We start from the raw sequence: 25,190 nt of genomic DNA on the forward strand, positions 1-25,190 counted from the left end.
TAAAATTAAGCAATTTTTTAAAAGTGCTAGAACCTGCTTGGAGTCTGCTTGGAGTCTACAAATCTGTTTGCTTACACCTGGACATAACATATTATTGAAAAAATTATTTTTTTCCTGCCCAACCAACCCCAAAATTTTATAAATTAGAATATTCATGTAAGAGACTCAGAGTAACTTGCTTTTCTATCTTCACTTCCTTTTTCTTATTTTCTTCTCCTCTCCCTTATAAAAAATATACTGTTCCATCTCATTATCTGAAAAGAAGGATAGTTCACTGCTACTTTGGGATCTTTAGCCATAAATTGTATTACTTTACTGCAATGACAATCATACTTACATTCCTTACAGCTGCACAATAATGTTTACCTCTGTTCAAAGAATACTACCTCCATGAAGCTCACCAACAAAAATTTTACTTTATTCATAAAGCATTTCTTATCAAGGCTATTTCTTAAATTATTTTCATAATTTTCTCTTTCTTGAAACCAGATCAATAATCTTATATGTTCCATGCAGCAAAGGCCCCAAACCCCAAACATTCAAAGTAACTTTTTGTGCATGCTGAATAACTGTGAAATCAACCTGAGCTGTCGGCTCAAATAATCAGGTCGTTTGGACAATGTATTCACTGAAATTGGTGTAATTGCATCTCATTTGGACCCAAGAACACCAGCTATCAGAAAAGAAAGAATCCCTTAGGTCAGAGACTCAAGCATCCATAATCACAGTTAAAAGTTTAAATACATTAGTGCAAAAGAATGAACAGGTCTTTAATTATTCTTTGCACAGCTTGAGTATCAACTCAAAAACTTCTTCCTTTCTTAAACGCACTATAAAAAAGAAGACCCTTAATTAAGCAGATGCTTAACTGGAGGGTATTACACACACACCCACACACACCCCCATCATTTTTAAGATAAGGAAAGTATATTACATGCTACAGTGAAGGAAAAAATCTCCAACCACAAATTGCTTTGGCAGTCTCATCTGACTTGCAGAGGTAGAAAATTCTCATCTTCTCAGATGGTCGCAATTGGCCTTAGCCTGAGAATATGAGCAAGACACACAAACCTGTCACCTGCAAAGAGGTTTCTCCTTACACAGCACAGCAGAACACTTCACCCAACCCCAGTATTTAACAATTTTTAGTGTTTCAACGGCAAAACAAAATTGCTACAACAGAAGGAGAAAAAAAACCCCACCCTAACAAGCTTCTGCTTAACAATAACCCCAAACAGACAATTCTGCTCCACTGTCATTCTCTTTCATTCCCAGCCTTTGACGGTGCTTTGATACACTTTGATATTGGTATCATTCACACTCCATGACATCAGCATGGTCTGGTAAATGTCTGCTACTTAGACCTGAGTTTGGTGATGCAGCAACTCCAGTTCTACCCACTCCCTTTATGCCTTTTATACAAACCAAACGTTGCACCTTTCAATTACAGTATGTCCTTAATTTTATTTACATAACTGAGTGCAGTTCCAGATGACTCACTTCAGTTATCCTTTGTTTGCAAAAGGACATACTGCGTTATTTTTCTGCTGTCAAAAAAGTTTTACTAATTGGTATTTTTTCAGTCATTCTTACTTCTGGAATTTCAAGTGAATTAATGGGACCTTCCAACTTCATGGGGTGAGTCCCTTACATAAATAAAATAATCTTATACCACCAACACTGACATATGTAGTTACTGAACTCACTGGGAGCTGATCAGAGGGCTGTACAGAACACTAATGTAAATTACCCGCTAACAGAGCACACTGTTAACTCCTGTTCTGGGGTATGTGTACAAGTGAAGATGATACTTAGGCCAGACATCTCAACAGGGTTCTCAAAAGGCTACATTTCACTTTTATTCAAATAGAATGGAAACAATACTGACAGCTAAGGAGAGAAAACAACGAAAATTACCAGGATCTATATTAAGGCAACCAAAGCCCAAGTCATGATTTAGTGATTTTCTCAAAACCCAGCAGCTGTAGTGGGCTATTACCAAAGAACCTTACAGTATTATCTCTGACTAGGTGGAAAACTTTGAAATGATCTACCACATTTTGCAATACAAAAGAAATATAAAGAACTCTACTGAAGACTCTACTTCTGACTCTACCTCACAATATTTGGAAGTTTGGGTTTATTAAAACCTACTGTATGTCCATTTGATTTCTATCACCAACCTTGGTTTGGCATCATTATAGTATACCTGCCATTGTAATATTCCCATTCTCTATGGTGTGCCTTGTGATACTTGCTTCAGTCACAGTTGACCCAGAAGCCATTGTGTTTCTCTGGGGCATTGCCTTACAGCAATAAAATTAATATATAGCATGTATATTCATCATGTGATTATTATCTCTCCAGCTTTGGTCTTGGTTTTCTGCTCTGATACCCAAATGGTCCAGCTGTCCTTTCCTACTCCTCCTTTTAAGAAAGTCACAGTGCCTTTCGTTGACACACAAGCTTGTTTCTCTTGAATCTGCACTTTAATAGTGCCTAGTACAATCATGTCCTAACTGATTCCTCTTGAAATGATCCCACAGAATGTGTCACAGTGCAGAAATATCTGGGAGAACGCTGATTATTCACAGCTTCATTTTTACCTATGTAGATTTTGATGCTGAAATTATTTATCAATGCAAAACAGCACACATCCACCTATGCCAGCCCACACAGAAGGTCAAAGAGAACAAAATGGCTGAAAAAACCCAAACATACAACAATTCAGTTTTTAAAATATCATTACAGAGTTACAATTCAAAGACAATCGGTTAAACCACTCTCAGTTTCTAATCAGCTTACTTTCTTCCTCCATATATACCTATTCCCTGTTCAGGTCCTTTAATAAATGCAATGGAAAGCTACTACAGATACTGTTGGGGCTAGGAAGAGTCAAGTCTGAGCGAACCAGAAACATTCACAGCTAAAATTTGGATTGCTGAGTAATATGTTTTGCTGATTCACAGAATGGTTGAGATTGGAAGTGCCCTCTGGGGGTCATCTTCTCCAATCCTCCCCGCTCAACCAGGGTCACCTGGAGCAGGTTGCCCTCAGGACCGTGTTTAGACAGCTTCTGAATATCTCCAGTGTGGGAGACTCCAAAACACCTCTGGATAACACGTGCCAATGCTCAGTCACCCTCACAGTGCGGTGTTTTTAAAACCCAAACCGTCATAGTGTGGTTGAGAACCACCACAGTGCAGTGTTTCTCAAAAGACAAAAAAATGTTTCCTGACATTCAGAGACCACCTCTGTGTTTCAGTTTGTGCCCACTGCCTCTGCTCCTGTCACTGGGCACTGCTGAAAAGAGCCTGGTTCTGTTTTCTTTGCAACCTACCTTCAGGTATTTCCATAGACTGGTAAGACCCCCCCCGAGCCTTCTCTTCCTGTGGGCTAAACAGTCCCAGCCCTCTCAGCCTTTCCTCATAGGAGAAAAGCTCCGGTCCATCACCTTCATGGCCCTTCACCGGACTCTATCAGTATGTCCCTGCCTCTCCTGTAATGAGGAGCCCAAAATTTACTTTGAGTGTGGACTCACCAGCACCGAGTCAAGGGGAAGGACCTCCCTTCATCTGCTGGCAATACTTTGACTAATGCAGCCCAGGATACCATTTGTCTTGGTGTCCTCATCCAGGTCCTTTTCTGCCAAGCTGCTTTCCAGCTGGGTGGTCCCCAGCATATACTGGTGCATGGGTTGTTCCTCCCCAGGTGGATGACTTATGCTGAACTTCAGGAGGTTCCTGTCAGCCCATTTCTCCAGCTTGTTAAGATTCCTCTGGATGGCAACATGGCCCTCTGGCATATCAGCCACTCCTCTCAGTTTTATGTCATCAGCAAACTTGTTGAGGGTGCACTCCACTGACAAAGAAGTGATCCCCTCCAACTGCAAAAGTGGAGTTTAAATCAAAAATACAAAAAAGTGCAAATAGCAGAGAATCTTCAGTTCTTGAACAGTAATAACAACACACGGTTATTTTCCAAACTACTATTTGTAAATAAAAATTTACTTATTAGAATCGAAAGGCAGAGAGGCAGGGTTAACAAACCTCTTGGGACTTTTTAGTCACTTTTAGTTATGAACTGGAAAAGGCTTGAATTTCTGCAAGGGCCAACTGGGTGAAAAGACCAGTTTGGTAATCCCGTTGAGGGAGGTAAAAGTACTGTTGTGCATTAAAAACTGACTAAAAGGTAAATGCACATATTGCTGACAAAAAGTACATAGCAAGGTGAAACAATGCTCTGTGTTATGATCACTGTTTGATATATTTATTAAATGGAAAGGAAGCAACTGAGGACCACGATCCTCACGCTCTTTTCCCTTAAAAAGAATGCAAATCAGGTAAAACTATGCTTAAATTGCAGCAGAGTAAAGCAAGTGTATGGAGGAAGGTAGGGCAGAAAATCAGTTCATAAATTATTTTGGACTCATCTAAACTTTTAAACAATTCAGAATTTCATATAACAACAAAAAAAAAATTTAAACAAATTAAGGTTCTACATAAGACAAACTACATTATAAAACATTCAGACCTCCAGGCTAAAGCCTGAACAATCAGATGAGCAATATGGTAATTTGTTCATTAACCTTTACAATGTATGTACCATGATCCATCTGAACCAAGAATGGAGGTACAAATGCAAATCAGGAAGAAGACTGCCTGTTGTCAGTAAATTTTAACATTATCTATGTGCCATTCTAAATGTCAACTGCTAATCAAGCCTAATCTATTATTGATTTTCTTTTTTGTTTTCAAAATACCTGTCTGTAGCACCAGTTTCAATCAGCTTTTATTTCTTGAGGCACACCTCTCAAGTATAACATACTTCTATCAGACTATAGCTGTTAAAAATAATTTCCTAATTTGCTCTAATATAACAGAAAGCCACTAAGGCTAAGGCTTCAGGACATTACTTAAAATCAAAACTACTTCTTAAAAAGGAAGTAAGGAAAATTATTATTAGTAAAGTGAATAGGCTAAGCATTACTGGAACTTTTGATGTATTGCGGCAACATCAGGTGTGCCATGAAAAAGGAACGAAATGGGAAACTAGGTACACGTGTGACCTCCGTTCTAACTATGGTTATAGCTCATGTTACTTAACTCTCTCATCTTACAACAGTTTTTTTGCCTCTTCAACATTTACCAAACTAAAATATTCTATTTCAAACCCTATGTTTGAAGTGGACTTCTACAAAAAAAACCTGAAAACAAAACTGCTCAAACATTTCCAAGAGCAAGAGAAGGGAAAATATGTTCTGCATCTTTACTTCAAGAACACTAGCATTTCTGTGATTTGAAGCATCCTGACAGATATTCACTGATGTCCTTTGCTATAAGCTCACATTTACTCAAACTGAACATGTTCTCTACAGCAATTTGAAATTTTGGCTCTGCCAAAGCTTATGTACACTTACTGCATTCCATCCTTAGCAGACTCTGTGTATCAGTTTGACTGTGCTGGTACTGTTACCACGGAGCAACTAAGCATACTCCATACATACATAAAATCTTAGGGCTGCAAGGCTGCACGGGATGGTCCAGTCACTGTATCTTCCAAGTCAACAGGTACAGAAAGCTTTCTTCTCATTCTCTCATCTCACTCAGAGCTCAGAGACAGTGGAAGGACAAGGAAACCAAACAGCCTAAATCAAATGCAGCAAAATGAGGAATGAAACCATAAAAAGCAGAAATTAAAAGGAACTTGTGGGCACTGATGGACAGACACCTTTTAGCAGAGGAGTAAGGCTGAGAAAGAAAAAAAAGAGGAAAGAAAAGAAAGGACAACTGAAGTGATAAAAAGAGCCACAGAATATGAGGTCATGGCCATCAGAGCTCTTATGCAACCTAGCAAGGACAGCCCTGGTACGTTACCTGAAAATGAGCCTATTTTACTTGCAAGTTTCAAAATTCCTTTGCTGCTTAACATAATCTACTGGCAAGCTGCATGCCTTCATTACCATCTAATGCTTATGCCATGGAAGATGGCATCTCTCTTGCCTTAAGTAATTCAGATCATTTAGTAGAGGATTACACTGCTAATCTAAACAAACCATCATCCTACGTGAATGGCATGTGAAGAAGGAGAGAAAAAAATGAACTTTTTAAAATATAAAAAATTGCACTAGAAAAGGAAATTTTGTATTAACTACATTTTTATACTATTGCAAGTCCCACATTTAAAAGTTAGGATAAGCCAGAACTGAAGCAGTCCCTGTGGCTCACAGTCTACATCAAAGACAGCTAGTTCCCAAGCCAGTGGGAGCCGACAGCTCTGTGGGCGAGCTGGCCAAGAGTTCTGTTGTGAGTGGAGGCCTTGACTTCAGGAAGGCTGTTAAAGAGACCAGGTACAGAAAATGGCAAGAAAGTTTCAGGTCTTTAATTTGTGTGGCACAAATCGACTTCATAAGCATTCAACATTTTGACACGCTGGGTTATATCACGGATTTTTAAAACAAGGACAAAACGTTCCTTGTAGAGAACAACTTAGTGAAATACAGGAGGGAAAAAAAATAACAATTAGTTTCACTGAAGACTACACTGAAAACCAAGGTGTGGTATCTACCTCTGCCACCTACCTCTGAGCACATAAAAAACTAACTCCTTGGAAGATGCAGTGGGTGTCACAAATGGGTCACAAGCTTTGGCCTTTAACTCTTCTCCTTAGTTCAGTGGCTATAAAGACACAGAAGACTTGCTCAAAAGAATATTGTGAAAATAATAGTTTTGAAGTGATTCAACACTGAAAAAATAACTGCATGCAGCCTAATATTTGCACAAAGCCATGTATTAAATGTCGGCTACAAGAAATGTTGGACTCCTTCCAATCACCAAATGCATTCATTTCTCTACACTAGATGAGATGCCCTTTAGATAGCCTATAGAAAAATGAAGTATATGATAACATCATTATATTCATCTGCATCAAGAGGAACCATTAACATGACATGGAATACCATCTGATTTCCTCATTGACTTTTACAATCCCAGATTTCTTCAGAAGCAGTTTTTCTCTAGCAGACCTTTTTTCTTTGTGCAGTATACACAATCATTCCTCCTCCTTTGAATACAACACATCTTTATCACTTCCAATACAGGCAATTTTACAAAAGCAAATTCTTACCCTTAGCATGAGATCCTTCTCTGTATTTCTTAAAGAAGGAAATAGCTAATTCTGAAATTCTTAGTGTGGAAATCTGTAACTTAATAACCTTTTTTTATCATATACCAAAATCACAGGGTAAACGTTCCTACTGCTGTCATAGCATCAACAAGAGTTTGGGTTTCCACCACAACTGATGGCAGTCTGAGTGCGAGTTTGGCTGAGAAGCTTACATGTACCACACCTCTCATCATGTTTCTTCATTCCTAAATACTAACAGTATTCATATTTACCTAAATTAAATGCCCCTCTAAAAAATAAAGTCCAGTATTCATATTTACCTAAATTAAATGCCCCTCTAAAAAATAAAGTCCACTAAACTGAATGATTAAATCTAACATAACCCTCTGCGTGGGTGTTCCTGCTGTATTATTCTGGCATGCGAGCATTTAGCAACTCCAGCAATACAAACAGAAGAAATCTAACAGAGTCAAAGGTTTTACATTTCCTTTACCTTCCCCTTCAAAGATCTTCAGCAGCCAGACACAACAGGCACAACATGAAGGACTATGCAATTTTACGTGGCCCCACTTTGTTTAGCAGAAAGTGCTGGATCCAAACCACATTTTGAAATATGAATCCCTCATCTAAATGCTTTTCATGCAATCAATTTCCAGCCACGAAGAATGGAAGCGCTACAGAAAAAATGGCTAGGCCCCCTTTCATATATTTTTTTAATATGTCCAAAATATAGTTCAGCAATTTAATTCTAAATTTTTGCAGAATTTCTCCTCTAGAATTTGATTTTAAACCAGCAGCTGGAACCCACTGGGAAAACTGGCCCAGGAAATTTCAGGGAGATAATCACTTTTACCAAGATTAAAATGCTACTGCATTATTTTACAGAATGCTTTCCAATTCATTCTTTTATTCCTTTATTTTAAGCCAAGAAGCAACCAGCAGCCAGAGAATACAAATTACAGCAGCAAGTGCGCTCTAACCAAAGGTCCCCAGCCAAAACAAATCACTCATTACATGCATCAATGATACTGTTTGCTATATGTGACTTTTCCCCTTTTCTTCTAGGTGCAGAAGCCATTAAATGGATTGAGACAGTAGAGATCCCAGTAAATACACCTTTCACTATGTCCTCATTCTGTGTGTACCTTCACAGTAGCTTGTTACAGATGGTGCCTACTACCCACCTTTTCCTTTGCGTGGAAGTGACACAGCACTGATTTTAATCGAAGCTAAAACCTGTGTAATTTCAAGAATCTGTTGCCATGAAGGAATGCTGTATTACAAATGCAGTTAACATATCTGTATATTAAAATGTTCACTCCGGATTGCTCATGTTACTGCTTCTCACACGAGTATTGCTTATGCTATCCAACAGAGCTGCCCTGCCCTGCAGGGAGCTGCTGTGCATCTAGCCCTCATTAATCTGGTATTGCTCTTTTTGGAGAACCTGTCAGCAAACAGTTAAGACACCTCCAAAGACTGCCTGGAATTCAGTCAACTTAGAACAAATAAAACCACCTCTCCTAAAAGGAAAAAAAAAAAAAACCCAACCAAAAAACCAAGTCTACCAGCTTCTTACAAATCTACCTAAACACAAACCAAGAATTTCTGTTAAAAGAGTATTACACCTTTAAATTCTTGTTTTTTCCTAGAGATATTAAGTAGAATCTTAAATATGAGCACAAACAAAACAGGGGACAGTGGAAGAAAAAGGGAAAGTGGACGAAAGGCGATAACAAGAAAGACTTTTTCCACGTTTCTTATGGTGGGACGGTCTTGTACCAGCTGGTACAAGGAATAGAGACCCATGGACAGAGGCCAGCCCTGGACAGGCAGCTTCCCCCACAGCAGCCTCCTGGAGATCCTGTGTGGACTTCTGGGCTGCACCAAACCCCACGTTTCCCAGAAGAGGATTTCAAGCAACATTAACACCACAGTTAAGGAAATGTTAAGGGTCACAAAGCTGGTGACCAAGTGAATGAAGCATGGCCGCCTCTGGTGGGTAATACAAAAAGAATCAGGACCCCACCTTTCCTCAGAATTTCAGCTTGTCCCCTTCTTTGCATAGAGATAAATCACAGTGACACAGAACTTTGAGCCGTGGTGCGGGGTTTGGCAGAGAAGCGTATGTGGGGAGAGTTAGGGATATAACCTCAAAAACATTGGGACAACTTAAAAATAGATTTTATAGTAACCCATTCCTTACAGATTTTTGAAGAACAGGAAAAAGATTCAAAGCTAAAGTTCTTCATTTTAATTGACCTTGTTTCAAGTCTGTTTGACGTTCGTCGTTCGTACAATTTATTCTATGTTGTGTTATATCATTAAGACTTTTTTAATACTAAATGTTTCTAGAGTTTTGAATCAAGATTTCTGAATTGTTGTTAAATGTGAATGTCACCTTTTTATATTTAGAGATTTTAAATCCTGAGATTATTCCACAGAACATTTATTTTCAATCTAGATATAATTTCCCCATGAAATAAATGTTTTTGAATTTTGAAAAAACTGATCCTACTGGGCCACCAAAAGAAATGTCAGTTAATAATATTACAGCATTTTCTTAATCTAGTCTTAGTTTAAAGATCGAAATACCCCTACTTTCTTTAAATACACATAATAATTATTGAGGCTTTAGGTGTTTAGAATGTGGAAAGATTCATAAAGCAAAGTAATAGTATCTGCTAGCTTACAGGTTGAGGCATTTGTTTTGTTGGGATGCTTTTGGGTTGCTCTTTGTTAATATAATGGATTAGCAAGTTTCAGATATCTTTATAAAACATGGAGTGGATTTAAAACCAAGACTGGTCTCTAAGCTGTGTTCTGTAACACATTAAAATTAGTACTTACGTTAAAAACAGATGCTGAATTAATTGAAGTGACTTCTCTTTGATGCTTACCTATTTTGAACAGACTTATTCTTAGATGTGGGAACGATCAATAACCTACCTACACAAAAGAAAAAAAGGTGTTGCAAGATTGATAATGAAAGCATCCTTGGAACTAGTATAAGGATTGCTGGAATAAGTAGTAGGCTGGAAGACTAACTAAGGGGATTACAAGAGACATAAACCAGCTGAAGATAATGTCACTGTTAAATTTTACAGGCTTTTGTATGGTCTGGAAATATTCTGCCAGAAGACAGAGTGATAATTATTGACAAATAAGCACAGAAATGGAAATAAATGTTTACAAATGCATTTTAAAAGCCCTAAAAATAAATTACTAGATAAAAATATAGTTCTTTATGTTTTTAACAGGTCATACAAACCTATTCCAAGTAAGAAAAAACCAAACATTAGTACAAAAATCCTGAATTTTACAGAAGTTGCCAAGAGAGAAATTCACAAAACCAAAAATGATAAGGAAGTGGCACTCAACAATTAGAAAGTAATCTAAGAGAAAGGTCTGGAGAATCATTTTCTCATGAAGTTGAGTAAGCTGATTTGTATAGACCAGAAGGAAATCCTGCAAACAATTTCGCATTTTTATCATGCAAGAGGAATCTTTTCAGTAGTAATTCTTAGTTCCAACCCCTTATCATAAATACTGGTAAATCATTTACAAGTTCAAAACCAGCTTCTGAAGATACACTGTTCACAATAGATCCTTTTTTGTTGACCTCTCCTGCACAATAACATGGTTCCTGGAGGTCAGCAGAGATTTTGGACAAATACTTTCTTTCCCTACTTGTCTGTTTCCACACTATTTACCATTTTCTCTCTCTGTCACAGAGTTCAGCATGTCAAGGGGCGTAACGAAGGACTAGCCTCTTCTTATGTCAATGTGCAGTTAGAAAAATTCAGTGATCCTCACGGAAATGTTCCTTCCACCTTACACACACAGCTGGTATAAGAATGTATGCTAACATAGCTGTGCTATATTGGGATATAAAAAAAATGAAATGCTTCTCATATTGCATATTGTATCAGTTTCTAAATATCACTAATCAGTTAAAGGAGTTTTAAACATGTTAGGGTTTTCATTTTTTTCAAAAATTGCCAACAAATCGAATATTAACTTACTCTATATCTTACTGACAAATAATTTACTGAACTTTCAGACTTTCCTGAAATCCGCAAGTGAAAAGTCTAACATCAGATACCCTAAACAAACCCATCGTTCAGATCTAAGTAATCTGACCTAAAAACATGTATCTGGAAACGCAGAGGAGATCTGCATAAGAAAACACTGAATTTCCTGCATGCTTTTTCCTTCTCTCATTTGTAAACTACTTGACTTGCCAAAAGAAGTGACACCTGGCCAAAAATTAACTGTTAAATGCACACGAGGATAAGAATGGTCATTCTGGACCATTCTCAAGTGTATCTGATCCAATACCGAGGGCCAGTTTGAGAGCAGCCAGTGGGAGATGTTGAAAAGAACCGCAGAAGAGTAGGCAGGTGAGGTATGGCCATCCCCTCTGTGCTGGTGTCAGTCCGGTTTCTAGGAACTACACTGGCTTGTTTCCTGCTGTAGGCAAGATGCTGGCTGAAACTGGAAACACTGCTCCCTGAATAAATCATGAGAGATGGAAAAACCACTGCTCACTAACTGTCAGCTGCTCTCTTAAGTTTGGCTTTCCATACCTCCTTGTAACATTTAGCTTAAATTTTGACTTGCCGCCTTCCTCAAGAAGGCCACGTTGTATACTTTTGGAAACACTTTAGTTCCCCTGTGGTGCCTTCACACCCTCATGTTACATGAGAACTACTGTACTGACCTAGTTTTAAACTGTATCTGCTTAAGCGATACATTTTTTAATATTTCCATACTGATCATTCTCATTCGTCCAAAACAAATTATTAACAATATCCAAACAGCACTTGGTACTGCCAAATACAACACCAGGAATATATCACGAAGCATTAACTGCAAATTTGTGCATCTCATACTTATGGCACACAAATCGAGGCTTTGGGATAACAAGTCATTCTATGCGTATCTTCAGCTTCAGAGGTTCCAAAGTCTTCATTAGCACTCAAATCTATATGGAGGTGAGATGCGTGGGTAAAAATATATTTTTAAAAATTTCTTAAAAGCTTGAAACTGAAGTATGATTTTGCTCATGACTTTACATACTTAAAAGGGAATGGCACACTTTTACTGCAAGGGTTGTGTTTGTTCTATTCTCTCATCTTTCCGGAATGATGAAAATGCTCACAAAAAATACTTGCTGGAAAACTTAACATCAAAATCCATCAGGATGAGTACAACACAGGCTGCAGCACAGCCTTCTTCACAGTACCTTAAGTCCTCAAAGTAAGGGATACCCTCTAGCAGTGAAACACCAGTCTCATTCAGAGAGAAGTTCAGTCCCCACAGACACCAAGTCTCCTTATTGCTACAGGAAAATTCTGAGTGCTGTATTCAGAAAGAGTGCTTAGCTGTGATGGATTGCGCTTATGTAAAAATAAATATGTGAATAAAAATAAGCCAACTTCTTTGAACTGATGAATAACTCAAGGTCATTAGTAATCTGTCTGAGATTTTAATACCAGAATCAAAAAGCTTTATTACCTACTTTGAGCTACCCAATTTACATCTAGTGTAATCACTGTGAAAATAAAGGCTATACAAATTTTGGAACTTAAATTTGACATTATTTCTTACCTCGGGGTTTGGGTTTTTTGATATGAGGAAGAAAATTAATGCAGGTGCCTTTTAGAAGGAAGCACAAAAAGACCAACCTTGCATAAGCTGACAAGATGTATCAATACCTGGTAACTGAAAAAGCAACAGCCTGCTTTTACAGTTCACCGGTAGACCTGACGCATTATCAACTCCGTAAGTTCTGTAGTTTACTTCAGAAATTAATCGTCTGGTGTCATATCATTACAGATACAGTTTGAAAGAAACCAGGGTGAAAATATTATTTCCATTTTACATATATGTGGAAACATACATGCATGGATGCTTAGCAAAAGACACGGTCAAGCTGTTACCTGATGCGACCTTTGTCTTAAAAGGTCATACACGTTTTGCACAAAGAAGTTCACAGCTCAGATGCTATTATTATCTGGACTTCAAGGTTTGAGAGCAATTGTCTAATTCATTGCGTTCTGGCAACCAAACAGCAATCCCACAACACAGGCTGAAATCCTGCCTAATAATGCAACTTGTTCATAACTGGATGTCATGGACAACTAATGAAAATTTAGATGAACATGCAAGCACTCATCCTACGCCATTAATTAAGGCTTATGTTCCAAGCAGTTTGGTTTCAGACTGCAGTGGTACGTTGTTCCTATGCAGCTCCATGGCTATGCCTACCTACAGGGTTTTTCTAGTAACAGCTAGCCCTTGGCATGGTCATAATTTGTTTTTGAACTTACCACTCCATTAAGATGAATGAGTAAATTCACTTCCCTGTCAATAGTATTGTTTGTGTCTGCCTTGCTACAGATACTGTAAAACGCCACGCATTGATTTACTGGGTGAAGAATGACAACCTAAGAGTCTTGGAACTATATAAAAAAATACATCTTTCTGTTTGAATAAAACGAACAAAAAGATTAATCCCAACACAGTAATAACAATAATTTATAAGACTGGAGTATATTAATTCTCTGAAAATCCCTCTTTAATAAGAGGAAATAAACCATTAAAAATGAAGTGGAAGGGCTGCCTGTTTCCTGCGCCGGGTTAATAAACGTATTCCCCTTACACCTTTTCCTCCCAAGCAATCAAGAAACCCATACAAAACATTCCTTTCCCATTTAGTATTAATGCTGGTATGTTTGTAAATACAAAATAGAAGACTAAATATATCAGATAGTAAAGCCAATCTAAGTTTTTATTATTATTACTAGTGAAAACCCCACAGCAAACATGTTCCCAAGACGTACATTCTGAAGATATCACCTTATGAAAATTTCAGAGTTTGTTTGGGGGTGCTTTTTTCTCACAAGATTTCAAGAAATTCTTTACAGCTGGGACTCCAAGTGTTAGTAACTGGCATTTTATACTTACACGTTTAAGTGTTTACACAATGGGCAACTTCTTTATTGTACTAATTTTCTTTCATCCAATTCCTGGATTTAGAGAAATTCATCATTAAAAGTAGACTCTTCTGCTAGCATTTTATTAATCAGGTGGGGGGTGCGTTTTAAAGCACCTGTATTAATTCAATAAATTTTCGGTTTGCACATGCTTTGTTGAGTTACACTTATTGTTTGATTTCTATGGTACAATGACAGTACCAAAGACAAGAGGTCGCTCGTTTCATTGTACGTTTTGAAACAAGGTGCAGAAAGAGAAGTTGTTCAGAAGTTAGGTAATTCATCAATACTTATACAGCCAATACCTCAGTACCTGAACTTGTTGAGAAAAGTTATGTCAACATCAAAAAAAAACACTTGACAGCCTTCTCTTTGGCCTAAATTGATTTTGGTAACTATTCCCTCCCACCCCTTTTCACCTAGTTTTTAAAACACTATTTAAACAATACTAATTTAATCCTAGGATATCAAATACTAGTTTAGAAACCTAAGCTGACAAGTATTACTTAATAAAAATTCTTCACCTTTGATGCAGACACTGTGCCTCGGTCATTCTATAACACAGTGAATAGATTTATTGTTTTTTTAAACCACATTCATGTATCTTGTTAGGCCTTGTGGTAACATAGCCGACATTAGCATGCACTAATGAGCGATAGAAAAGGAAAAAAGCTATGTTGTGCTACTTGGAAAATCTGACATTTTCTAAGACACAAGTAAGGGTAAAATCTAATACAGCATTGATACGACTATGTTATGCAATTACAAACTGAAATTATTCATCATGTTTAGTGCACAAGAGGTAAAGGAACATCCAGGCCACAAGTGACCCTGATTGCTCAGGGTATCTGTGGCCATACCATGGTATTTTCCTATCTTCTAGATACTGTATTCTCTCCTCTTACTGTTACCCGCAGGGATACAATGACCACTGAAAACAGATTGTAAAACAGCAGTGTGAGAATATATGAACTACAGATCCGAGAGTACTCCACAACTGAACCCAGTTTGTTTTCTCTGATCGTCACTTTCCACCATAGCTGTTTCCAGCCCTTTCAGTAACAGTGGGTGAAATAATTACTGTCGGAAGCAACATAGAGGGCTACCCTTCAGTCCCCACATTTCCACTCACGTCACACTAAAACTCCGTCAGATGGAAGCTAAATCATACAAAAATAATTTTAAAAGTAGGTGAGACACTCCCAGTTTAGGAATAGAGGCATCCTACATCCTCCATATAAACAGAGAGATGTACATCAAACAAACAGTTAAGGAAAGGCGCTGCTCTATCCAGATGTTCAATAACATATATTGATGTTTCACGATCAGTTATAAGGTTGTTGGTGGGTTTTTTTCAGTTCTTCATAAGAAAACCCGATATCCTCTGGATGTGCTGTGCATTTTTATTTTTCTAAACAGGACAATTCCCTTTAATCCAGAGGCATTTTGCTGAAACGCACAGTTTACAACCTAAGGAATTCAAAGCCTGCCTTCAGTAAGAGACGATGAGCACGCACCTGTGACAAAGCCAGCCTTGAAATGGTAATTTATTTTTTTTTCGGACAATCACAGCGTAGCACGGCAAAAGGGGGTGCCAAGGACAGGACTGGGTCCTAGCTGGGTATTAAGGGCAGCTGGCTGAGGGGGAGCGATTCCCCTCGGCGCACCGAGCTCTCGCAGCCCCGCTCCGCAGTCGCTCTGCGTTCGGCTGGAGCTAAGTTAAACCTTAAAAAACACATTTTAAGTAAAAAAAAAAAAGAGCCGATGGTACCGCTCGCCCTCAGCGGGAGGTAACTGCCGTTCCGCTGCTCGGTCCGGGCAGGGGTGGCCGCAGCCCCCGGAGGGGCGAGGGGCCGGTCCCCGCCGATCGATCGGCGGGGACCGGCCCCTCGCCCCTCCGGGGGCTGCGGCACGGGGAGGGGGATACCAAAGCCCCTCTGCTTCGCTCTCACCAAACCCCCAACTTTTGGGGGTGGCGGGCACAGGCGGCACGAAGGGGCGGCGGCGCCCGGTCCCCCGGTCCCTCTGTCCCCTCTAGCGGCCGGGGAAGGGGGGGGGTGTGTGTGTGTGTGTGTGCGCAAAACCGGGGGGATCCCCAGCTGCTGAGCACCCCAGCGCCCCGACACCGGCCTCGGCAAGCACCCCGCTGCCCCGGGCCGGGCGGAGGTGCGGCCCCAGGCCCCTCGCACCCTGCGGCCGCCGGAAAGTTAGCGGGAGCCCGCCCGCACCGCAGCATCCCCCCCCCCCCCCCCCCCCGCCTCCATCCCCCGGCCGCCCTTACCGTGGTTGCTGGCGACGTGACCGGCGGCGGCGGGGCGCGCTGTCAGCAGGGGGAGGAAGAGGCCGACTCTCCAGAGCAATCCCCTCACCTCACAACACCCCATGGCTGGTGCCCGCCGAGCGCCCCGCGTCCTCGGCCCGCCGAGGCTGCCCGTCCTTCTTCAGGCCGGCGGGGAACGCCGCCGCGGCGCCCCCGCCCGCCACCCCGCCGGGGTCCGGTGCGGCCCGGCCGGCTGCGCTGCCTGCACTGCCGCCGGGGGCTGCCCGGGCCGGGGCGGGCGCATCCACCGGCGGGGTCCCGGGGCACGGCGGCGGCCCGGAGGGCGGGGGCGCGGGCAGCCCCCACTGCCGCCCCGCCGCGGGAGGCGGCGGCGCTGGGAGCCGGGAGAGCTCCGGCAACTTCGAGGAGGCGACGGCCGGGGTTGGGGCGGGGGGCGGGGGCGTCGCGCTCCGTTCCCTCCTCCGGCTCCGGCCGGTGGCACCTTCAGCCCCGGAGAAGCGCTCCCGGCAGCTTCAGCAGCTTCCTCCGCGGGAGCAGCCTCCTCCCCCGTCCGCGCCGCACGGCCCCCCGCATCCCCGGCCGGAGGCAGCGCCGAGGGGCTTCAGTTTCCCACGGCGGAGCGTCTCGCCCCCCGCCGCCGAGCTCCCGAGGCGGGAGGGGGACAAGGGCCGGGCGCCTCCTCACGCTCCCGAAGGCATCAAGGAAACTTGCGGGGCGGCATCCCCGGCCCCTCCGCCGCCGCTCCCCGGCGCTGCCGCTCGCCCCCTCTCAGTCTCTGTCTCTCCCCCTCTGCCGCGGAGCAATCAGAAACCAGGCGGCTCTGGTGTGATGCTCGCTGCTCCCTCCTGATTTGCGTGCCGCGCAGCCGGCCGCAGTTTTTTGGTGCCGCCGCCGCTCCCCTGCCGCCCGCCGAGCGATCGCCCCCTCCGGCGCGGCCGCGGGGCCGCCCCGCTGCGCCCAGCCCGGCGGGTGCCGGCTCCGCCGGGAGGCCAGCGCGGCCCCGCGCCCCGCCAGCAACGGGCGGCCCGGCGGGGGCGGCGCGGGGAGCGGGGGAGGTAGAGCCGCTGGAGCGGCGGCGGCGACGGCCCCTCCTCAGCCGCCCTCCCGAGGGGAGCGCGGGGGTGCGGAGCGGGGCGGGCGGGAGGCGGGCGAGGCGAAGCGCCCCCTCGCCTCGCCGCCGCCGACAGCCCGCAGGTCAAATGCAGCCGGTTCAGCGCTAGAGGGGGTTAGCTGACAAGGCAAGGCAAGGGGGGAAACATTAAAAAAATAGAAAAAATAATGAAATAAAATAAGCAGCCCGGCCGGCGCGCTCCGCTGAGGAAGGGCCGCGGGGTTCGGCCGCTGAAAGGCGGGCGGCACCATGGGGCGGGGGCCGGACCCGCCCGGGGCGGCCACCGGCCGGCGGGGGGCAGCGGCGGGAGCCGCTCCGGGAAGTTCCGCCGCGGGGGTGCGGGAGGGAAGCGGGCGGGAGCCGCCCGCCCTTGGGCATCCCCGGAACACGGAGGCTTTTTTTGGGTTTGGGTTTTTTTTTTTTTTTTCGTATTGTGGGTTTATTTTGGGGGGTGGTTTGATTTGGTGGGGTTTCTTAGTTTGTTTGGGTTTGTTTGTTTGTTGGGGTTTTTTGGGGGTTTTGTTTTTTTTGGGGGGGTGTCTATTTCTTTATCTATTTCTTTATCTATTTATCTATCTATTTATTTATCTATCTATTTTAACTTTTCACTCAGGTCACAGGTGGCCGGCTGGGGGTTGCGCACCCCCGGCAGGTCTCCGCCGAGGCGGGGGGGCAGCACTGGGCACTGAAGTGCCCTGCCGAGAGTGCACCCCACATAATCCATCGAGCATTGCCATTTCTGGGGGGGAAAAATCCAACCGCCGACGCGTAGGAAGGTACTCATAGCTATGTGACTGAATGTGCATCTAAAATCAGGTGTCTAAATCCACACGCAGGAGAAAAAAAGCTGATTCCCAGGGCTTCTGAGTGAATGCAAATCCCACTGAAGTCAATGGGTAACGCATCTACAAGATCCTGCACCAGAAAATATCAAAGTTCCTGCTGAGGTGCCTAAAGAAATGTTCAGAGAAACTATATATATATAAACAGTTACTTTGTAATGCAAGAATAAAGAGTATTTTTAAAATTTTTAATTTAAGGATTATTTTCAAAGGGCTCGTTCAAGGAGCAAAACCAGCCCAGGAATACATATCTGGGGAGTTTTAAAAGGATTTCTTTAGATTACAACCTACAGTAATGTAAAATTTCCCATATTTAGCTGTATTAACAATGTCCTGTAAGGAAATGAACCTTTATTCAAAAAGAAGGTAACGGGAAAAGCTTCAGGAAATATTTATAAATAGTCATGAGTACTTTGCCTTAACTTCACAGGGTGGAAAAGGAGAAAGTTCAATTTCTAGGATCTGGGGTTGGACTAGACGACCTTCAAAAGGTCACTTTGAACCCAAACTACTTTATGTTTCCATGGTTCCGTGTCACAGTGCTGTTCTGTTTTAGGGTTAACACAGTCACAAGGAAAGAAGTGCAGACATTATGAGGTTAGCTTTTTAGGGTAATGGGTGAGAACTCAGGTTTTTCTTCTCCATTTCTTGGTTCAGTAGTAAGATGCTTCTCAAACAAACCACTAGAAAAAAATATTGTAGGATACCATATGTAAAGATCCCTCAAATTAAGATGAGTCATTTGGGGCCTACGCACAATGGAAACCACAGCTTGTCTGTAACCTCTGAAAAACACTTTTCATGTGTTAACGCAAAAGGGCAATTAGCACAGCAAAAGTAAACTGAGGTTCCTTCCCTCGCATCCATTGTGTGATATGGTTTGGGGCTTTTTATAATAGGCTTTCCTCAGACAGCCCTAGTAACGCATGTGTATATGTGTTTATGCATGTGTGTGCACTCTCCACATACTTGTGTGAACTCGTGCATCTCCATGGTGCACACCTGCATACACCCCAGGTGGGCATGCTGCACATTACGCATCCTTACTTGCCATGAATGAAGACAAATTAGACTTCTTGCAGGAGCTTAGAAGGTCTGGCTTACCACTTCTTTTGCTTTTACATTTCACGTCAGACTAGAGCTCAATCCAAGAAGGGAGGCAGTGAAAGATGTGACAGGAGGATAGACAAAACCTTTTTATGTTTCCTCTCACACGCAAAGCACAGCTTTACCTCCTGGTAGCCTTGAACTCCACAAGCCACAGGAAACTCTTAGATAACGAAACAGCTAAAAGGGTTTGCATTTTCTCTGAAGTGTCCCTTCACCCACTTTTAACAAGCTACAGAATTTCCAGGGGAACAACTTCGAAAAAACACCGTTCATTAACCCACAATGTTACCAGAAAAACACCTACAGATTAAATTTTTATAACCTTGTGTATTATCTGGAATTCATAATTAAATCTTAACCACCATGCTTTAATCTTTCAAATGTATGCAAGCATGCTAAACGTAACAGAGGACAGCAAAAATATTAAATATAAAAAGGTTGAGTCCTATTTGTATACCCATTTGTTTCTGGAATTTAAAGCCACTTAGTATTGTAAACAGTGCAGCAATAAATTTTGTAAGAGATAATTACACCAGGTAAGACAAAGAAGAGGAGCCACAGCTTGAGTACTTCCATCCTCAGACTTCTGGAGAGTATGTTTTCTTAGAAGCAAGGAAAACCACAATTTGGTCTGTCCTGGGAACAAAAAAATACCTATTCTACTTTTATTTTTATTTTCCTAAATAAAGGGATCATCTTTCTGTTCAAAAGAAACAAACAAACAAGAAAGGAAGTATATAGCATGGACATAGAATTACATGGAATGGGCTGTCCGTTCTTCTTCAGGTAGTTACCCATAAGTAATTTCTCTTGAGTGTACCGCAATTGTTTTAATTATAATAAAACTGTGACTTCCTGCAAAAAAAGAAAAGCTGTTCCTTTTTTATTTAAATTCCCCATAATATAGTGTTGTATTTTGTGTAAGCCCTGTGAAGAGTCACTCACAACTGTATGTGGTTTAGTGTGATCAAAGAAAATATTTCAATTAAGACACTGACAAAGAACAGATTTACAATAAACTTAAAACACATTTTCCATGCAGCACTCAATAGGATTCAGTGTTGTTAAAATTACTGTAATATTTGGACCAAGGCACTTGCGTTAGGATTTTTTAGAATAATGCTCGCACATACTGACCTTAACTGTAATGTGTATACTACAAAAAAATACAATGTAATATTGATCCCTTAAAGTCTGAGCCAATAGCTTTTCTAGTGAATAGAATACAGTGCCGATTTGGCAGTCTTAACCAGAAAATAAACTTTTAAGAGTATCATTTTTATTCAGTGTTAAAAATTACACTTTCCCATAAAATTTAAAGCGAATTCTACTTTGTTATATGTTATATTCTTGTTTCTGTCAAATTATGCATTTTTTATATATATATTTAGTTTGAATGAGTGGGCCTTTTAGTTTACAAACATCTTTAAACTTTAGCATATTTAATGACAGGCTGTCACTAGATCATTACTGATACTTTTCCTTCTTCCTACTATAGTCCCCGAATATGCTTATGATATGTGCAGCAATTGACATAAAGTTTTTTAAGTGTTTGCAAATTCTACCAGTTTTCTTCGCTTAAAACCCCATGCCCGCACACACATCAAGGGAAAAAATTAGAAGGTTAATAAGCTGTCAGCCTTATTACCTTCCCTATTATTGATACAGAAAAAGATAATGAAAGTAAAGGGGATGATAGTAAAAAAGAATACTGTCTTTTCAAAGAAGTCTGCTGGAAAGATAAGAGTACTAAAACTAGACTGAATAGGTATTTGCATTCTGGCATTAAAAATATTATTTGAATTACAGAACTAACATCAACACTTTAGTCATGAATTTACTATGCTGTAGAATATTTTGTTATAGGCAATGATTCCTGCATGTATAGGATCCAGGGAAACAATTTGCCAAGTCTTGCCTGTTAATTATGTAAGCTATGTTACTAGATTACATTTTTCTTTTCAGTTGGCTTGTACATAGTATGGACCTATTCTGAGCATGCTAACACATGCTCTGCAGCGTATAAGAAGGTGCAATTTAATTGAGTGACAATGAACCAATTATACAGAACAATGTTTTAGGAAAATTACTGACAAAATGTGCAGTATAGTAGCTTCATCCCCATCTCGTTACATGCACAAGCTTTGAATTACCTCAAATTATTTTTACACTAAAACTACTGAATCACAATTATCAGATTATACATTGTACAGGATTGTAAAATGTTACACATTTTTCAAAGTTTACACATTACAGTTACAGCAAAGCCTAAACGACAACTCTTTCTTCACCTCCAGTATTCCTTTTGCATTTCCATTTGAATATATAAAGTAAAATTTCCACATTTTAAAGGGGTGATGCAGGCAAATCGGCTACCACGTTTTTCACTTGCAGTTTTTTGAGATAAATCTAATTATTTGGATTAATAAGCAAAGCAAAACATCAAGTCTAAGAATTTTATGTTTTGCAGGAAGTTCTAATAGTAACAGAATTGTCCTGGAAATAATTCAAGAATAACAAATTGGTTGGCAGTGAATATTTTCAATATTTAATTTTAGTAAGTGGAATCTTGTTGCAGCCAAGCAAAGGGATCCCAGATAAAGGCATCAGAATGAATTAAATCATGGATTCGGAAGGAGAGGAATGGAACAGGTAGACCACAAAAATGAATATTGTGGCCTCACTGGCAATGGAGGAGCCCAAATTTTCCCCATAGTCTTGGTAGAAGTATTGTCAGAGGTGTAGGTACGGCTGTGGTTTGGTAGAGCATCTGAGTTAAAATGCAAGAGAGAGCAGAATTACATACTAATCAAACTTGGGAGTCCAAGACAGGTAAGCCTTTGTATAAGGGCTTTCTCCTCTCAGTCAACTAAATAATTCCAGCTGAATTAATTGCAAAGTGAGTTGGGTCTGAAAATGCTACAATAATTTTATTCATGAACAAAATGCTTTGGAAAAAAAGAGAAAAAAAAACCAGCCCTGTAGTTACTAGAGAGTGAACCAGATTCTACTCACACTACCCAAATAGTCTCCTTGACATAACTGAGAGTGATGAAGTGAGGGTATACTTCAAGGCTGTGTCTAAACTGTTTATCTTCTGGAAGTTAGAAGACTTACGTTTCACTCTCAACAGCACATAAATCTTAGGTTCTTTTCTAAGAATATTTAGAACCAATTCATGATTGTGGTGGGATATTTCTTTAGTAATTAGAAATAATAGTAAATACAACCATAGCTATGTATAATGGTAATGCTATAAACCTTCTGGGTTATATTAAAAGGATCATATGCCCAGTTTCAATGACCTACGTTTCAAATTATCATTGACATATTACCACTAAAAGTTTAAACAACATACTTACAGCTTTGAAACGGACTTAAATTTAAATGTGTACCCTTTTATGAAGAGGCAAGAACTTGCATTATACACCAGACTCATAAAAACGGTGAAAATAAAAATGAGGTCAAAAAGATTAATTCATATTGTAGGTTGTGATAAAACTGGAGTTTTGCTTTTGAATCATATTCGCTATGGACAAATTGGAGCTGTCTGTATCTAAATATTCTACTTGAGTTTTATAATAGTTTAGAAAAATGGGGAAAAAAACCACATTTTTTAATACCTATTGCTTCTGAAATCAAACCCTGTGGCTATATACTATTTTACTTGAACTAATACTGTATCTACTTAAAGAATTGACTTTTCCTGATTGTTTTTCCTTTTTGGTACTGCTGCCCTGTAGATGAAAATGAGATAAACACTGAGGTTGGCTCAGTATAAATAACAACACATGCAAACAACCAGACTTATTATAAAGACATATCTTTTTGACTACAGCTTAATGCAGAAATTGCTTCGGGCACTAGAGCAGACGTGTTTATCATTACCACAGATTAATGTTCTGTTTCGTCACTCCCATACATGCTTGCATTATCTTAGTAACTGTTGTGACGTGATGTATACATTTTTGCGCATCGAGCTGAGCTAATCTCCTCGATGACAAGCAATTGTTCCCACAGAAAACTAGCTATAGGATATAGTAACTATATCGTACGTGAGACATGGGTGGCAATTATTTTAACATAGCTGATATAATCTGAACTAGTCCCGGAAACTCTGAGTCAAAATGTTTTCAGTTACATGCAGTGTTCCTTCATACCACCACCAGATTAATTTGGTGCAATCGCTTAGTTTTAAATTCTACACAAAATATTTTAACTGTAACTAATTTTGAAAAAAAAAAATAAATGTTGGCATCAAAGAAACTAGTCTGATTTTGAGAATGTCTGTCCTTGGCACACCCTCAAACTGACATATAGGAGTTAGCCATTCACAGTGACTTCAGTAAATTGTATCTCTCAGGCAGCCTTTACTCTGCCCTTAAAACATAAAAAAGACACCTTGGAGCACAGTCACAACCTATTAATTTGAAAAATAACAATATGTCTTCAAGTTTATTTACTTAAAATAGCCACAAAATATCTAACACTTTTGAACACAGTTAACATTTATTAGTGTCAGAAGCCCTAAACCCATCATTTTGCTTGGGCGTCATGTTGCTTTCCACCAGCAATGACAACTCATCTATTAGACATTTGAGGAATGTGTTTGGATGTCCAAGGGAATTTTGGACATAACTATAATGAGACATGGAAGTATGCCTTCAGACCTACCGTTAAATATTTATATGTATGTATGTATTGTGTATAAAAGTATGTACATACATATTTTTTGCACATATGCTAAGTTTTCCAAATATGCAACCTAACACTGCAGTTCACTTTTGGTGATTATAAGAAACTACGTATTTTGTGAGGACATCAAGTAGCCTGCATATTCTAATGATGCATTTCGCAAATTAACATTTGGGGATTGTTTAATTTTTTAATATTTTTAAATTTTAAAGATTATAAAATTGATAACAAATTGCAGACTGGTATTAACTACTGCAGGAACATCCTCAAAGTCTAGCTACTTCCATAATTTTCATATGTGAATTTCCCAGCTTTTTACATTCTTATCATTTTCATCAGTTATGTATTTACATTACTAGGTGCTGAGTTGTGACATTGTGATCACCAGACCCTTTTCAATATGTGTACAGCTGTATTCCTAAAAAAATTACCCCTTCAAACTTAGTCTGACTGAAGGTCCCCTGTATCTGTCTAGAAATAAAGCACATGAAGTGGGGCTGGGCTGGGCAAGGCAAGTTCTTAGGGTTTACACTTTGAGTGGGCAGCCATGGCACCCCAAAAATACCTACAAGATCTATGACGTTTGTCATCTCCCTTAGACTACAATGACCTAAACTTTGTAGGAAATGGAAGTTGGGGTAGCAGACTAAAGGTCCAAATGCTGTTCATGATACAGAATGAAGAAAATTGTCAAAGAATGCTGTTATGTGCCAATAAGCCTTATTTATAAAACCTCAGAAATTCCATTTGTATCTAAAAAGAAATAATTTCAGTTGAAATGACAAGGACACAATTTTTAAAAATAAAGCTCTGAGACTTTTTTTTCTTGTGAATAACTACTACAGATTTTTGGTTTTGTTAGTATAAAATGTGTTTCAGTGCCTGATCCCTGCTCCATTCAATGCCCAGGATTAGTAGTGTTCAGGACCGTGCTATTGAGTGAGGCAGCAAGGTGTTGCAAACATAATTTGTTGTGTGAATGTACCCTTCAGGAAGACAAACTCAATTCTGTCCTGACCTTTGCT

At 40.5% G+C, this 25,190-nt stretch overlaps 1 protein-coding gene across 2 annotated transcripts in view; it reads right to left on the bottom strand.

Annotated features, from left to right (window-relative positions):
- EPHA6 (EPH receptor A6) overlaps nucleotides 1–16,540 on the bottom strand; it is a 513,578-nt gene extending 497,038 nt beyond the window's left edge. For both annotated transcript variants that reach the window (XM_056329721.1, XM_056329720.1), the window contains exon 1: nucleotides 16,408–16,540. In XM_056329721.1, coding sequence (XP_056185696.1) covers nucleotides 16,408–16,510 — 103 coding nt within the window. In that variant the 5' untranslated portion in view covers nucleotides 16,511–16,540. The remainder of the gene's footprint in view (nucleotides 1–16,407) is intronic.
- Nucleotides 16,541–25,190: the final 8,650 nt, after the last annotated feature.

Source organism: Falco biarmicus, chromosome 2 (assembly GCF_023638135.1).
Source record: "Falco biarmicus isolate bFalBia1 chromosome 2, bFalBia1.pri, whole genome shotgun sequence".
NCBI classification, from domain to species: Eukaryota; Metazoa; Chordata; class Aves; order Falconiformes; family Falconidae; genus Falco; species Falco biarmicus.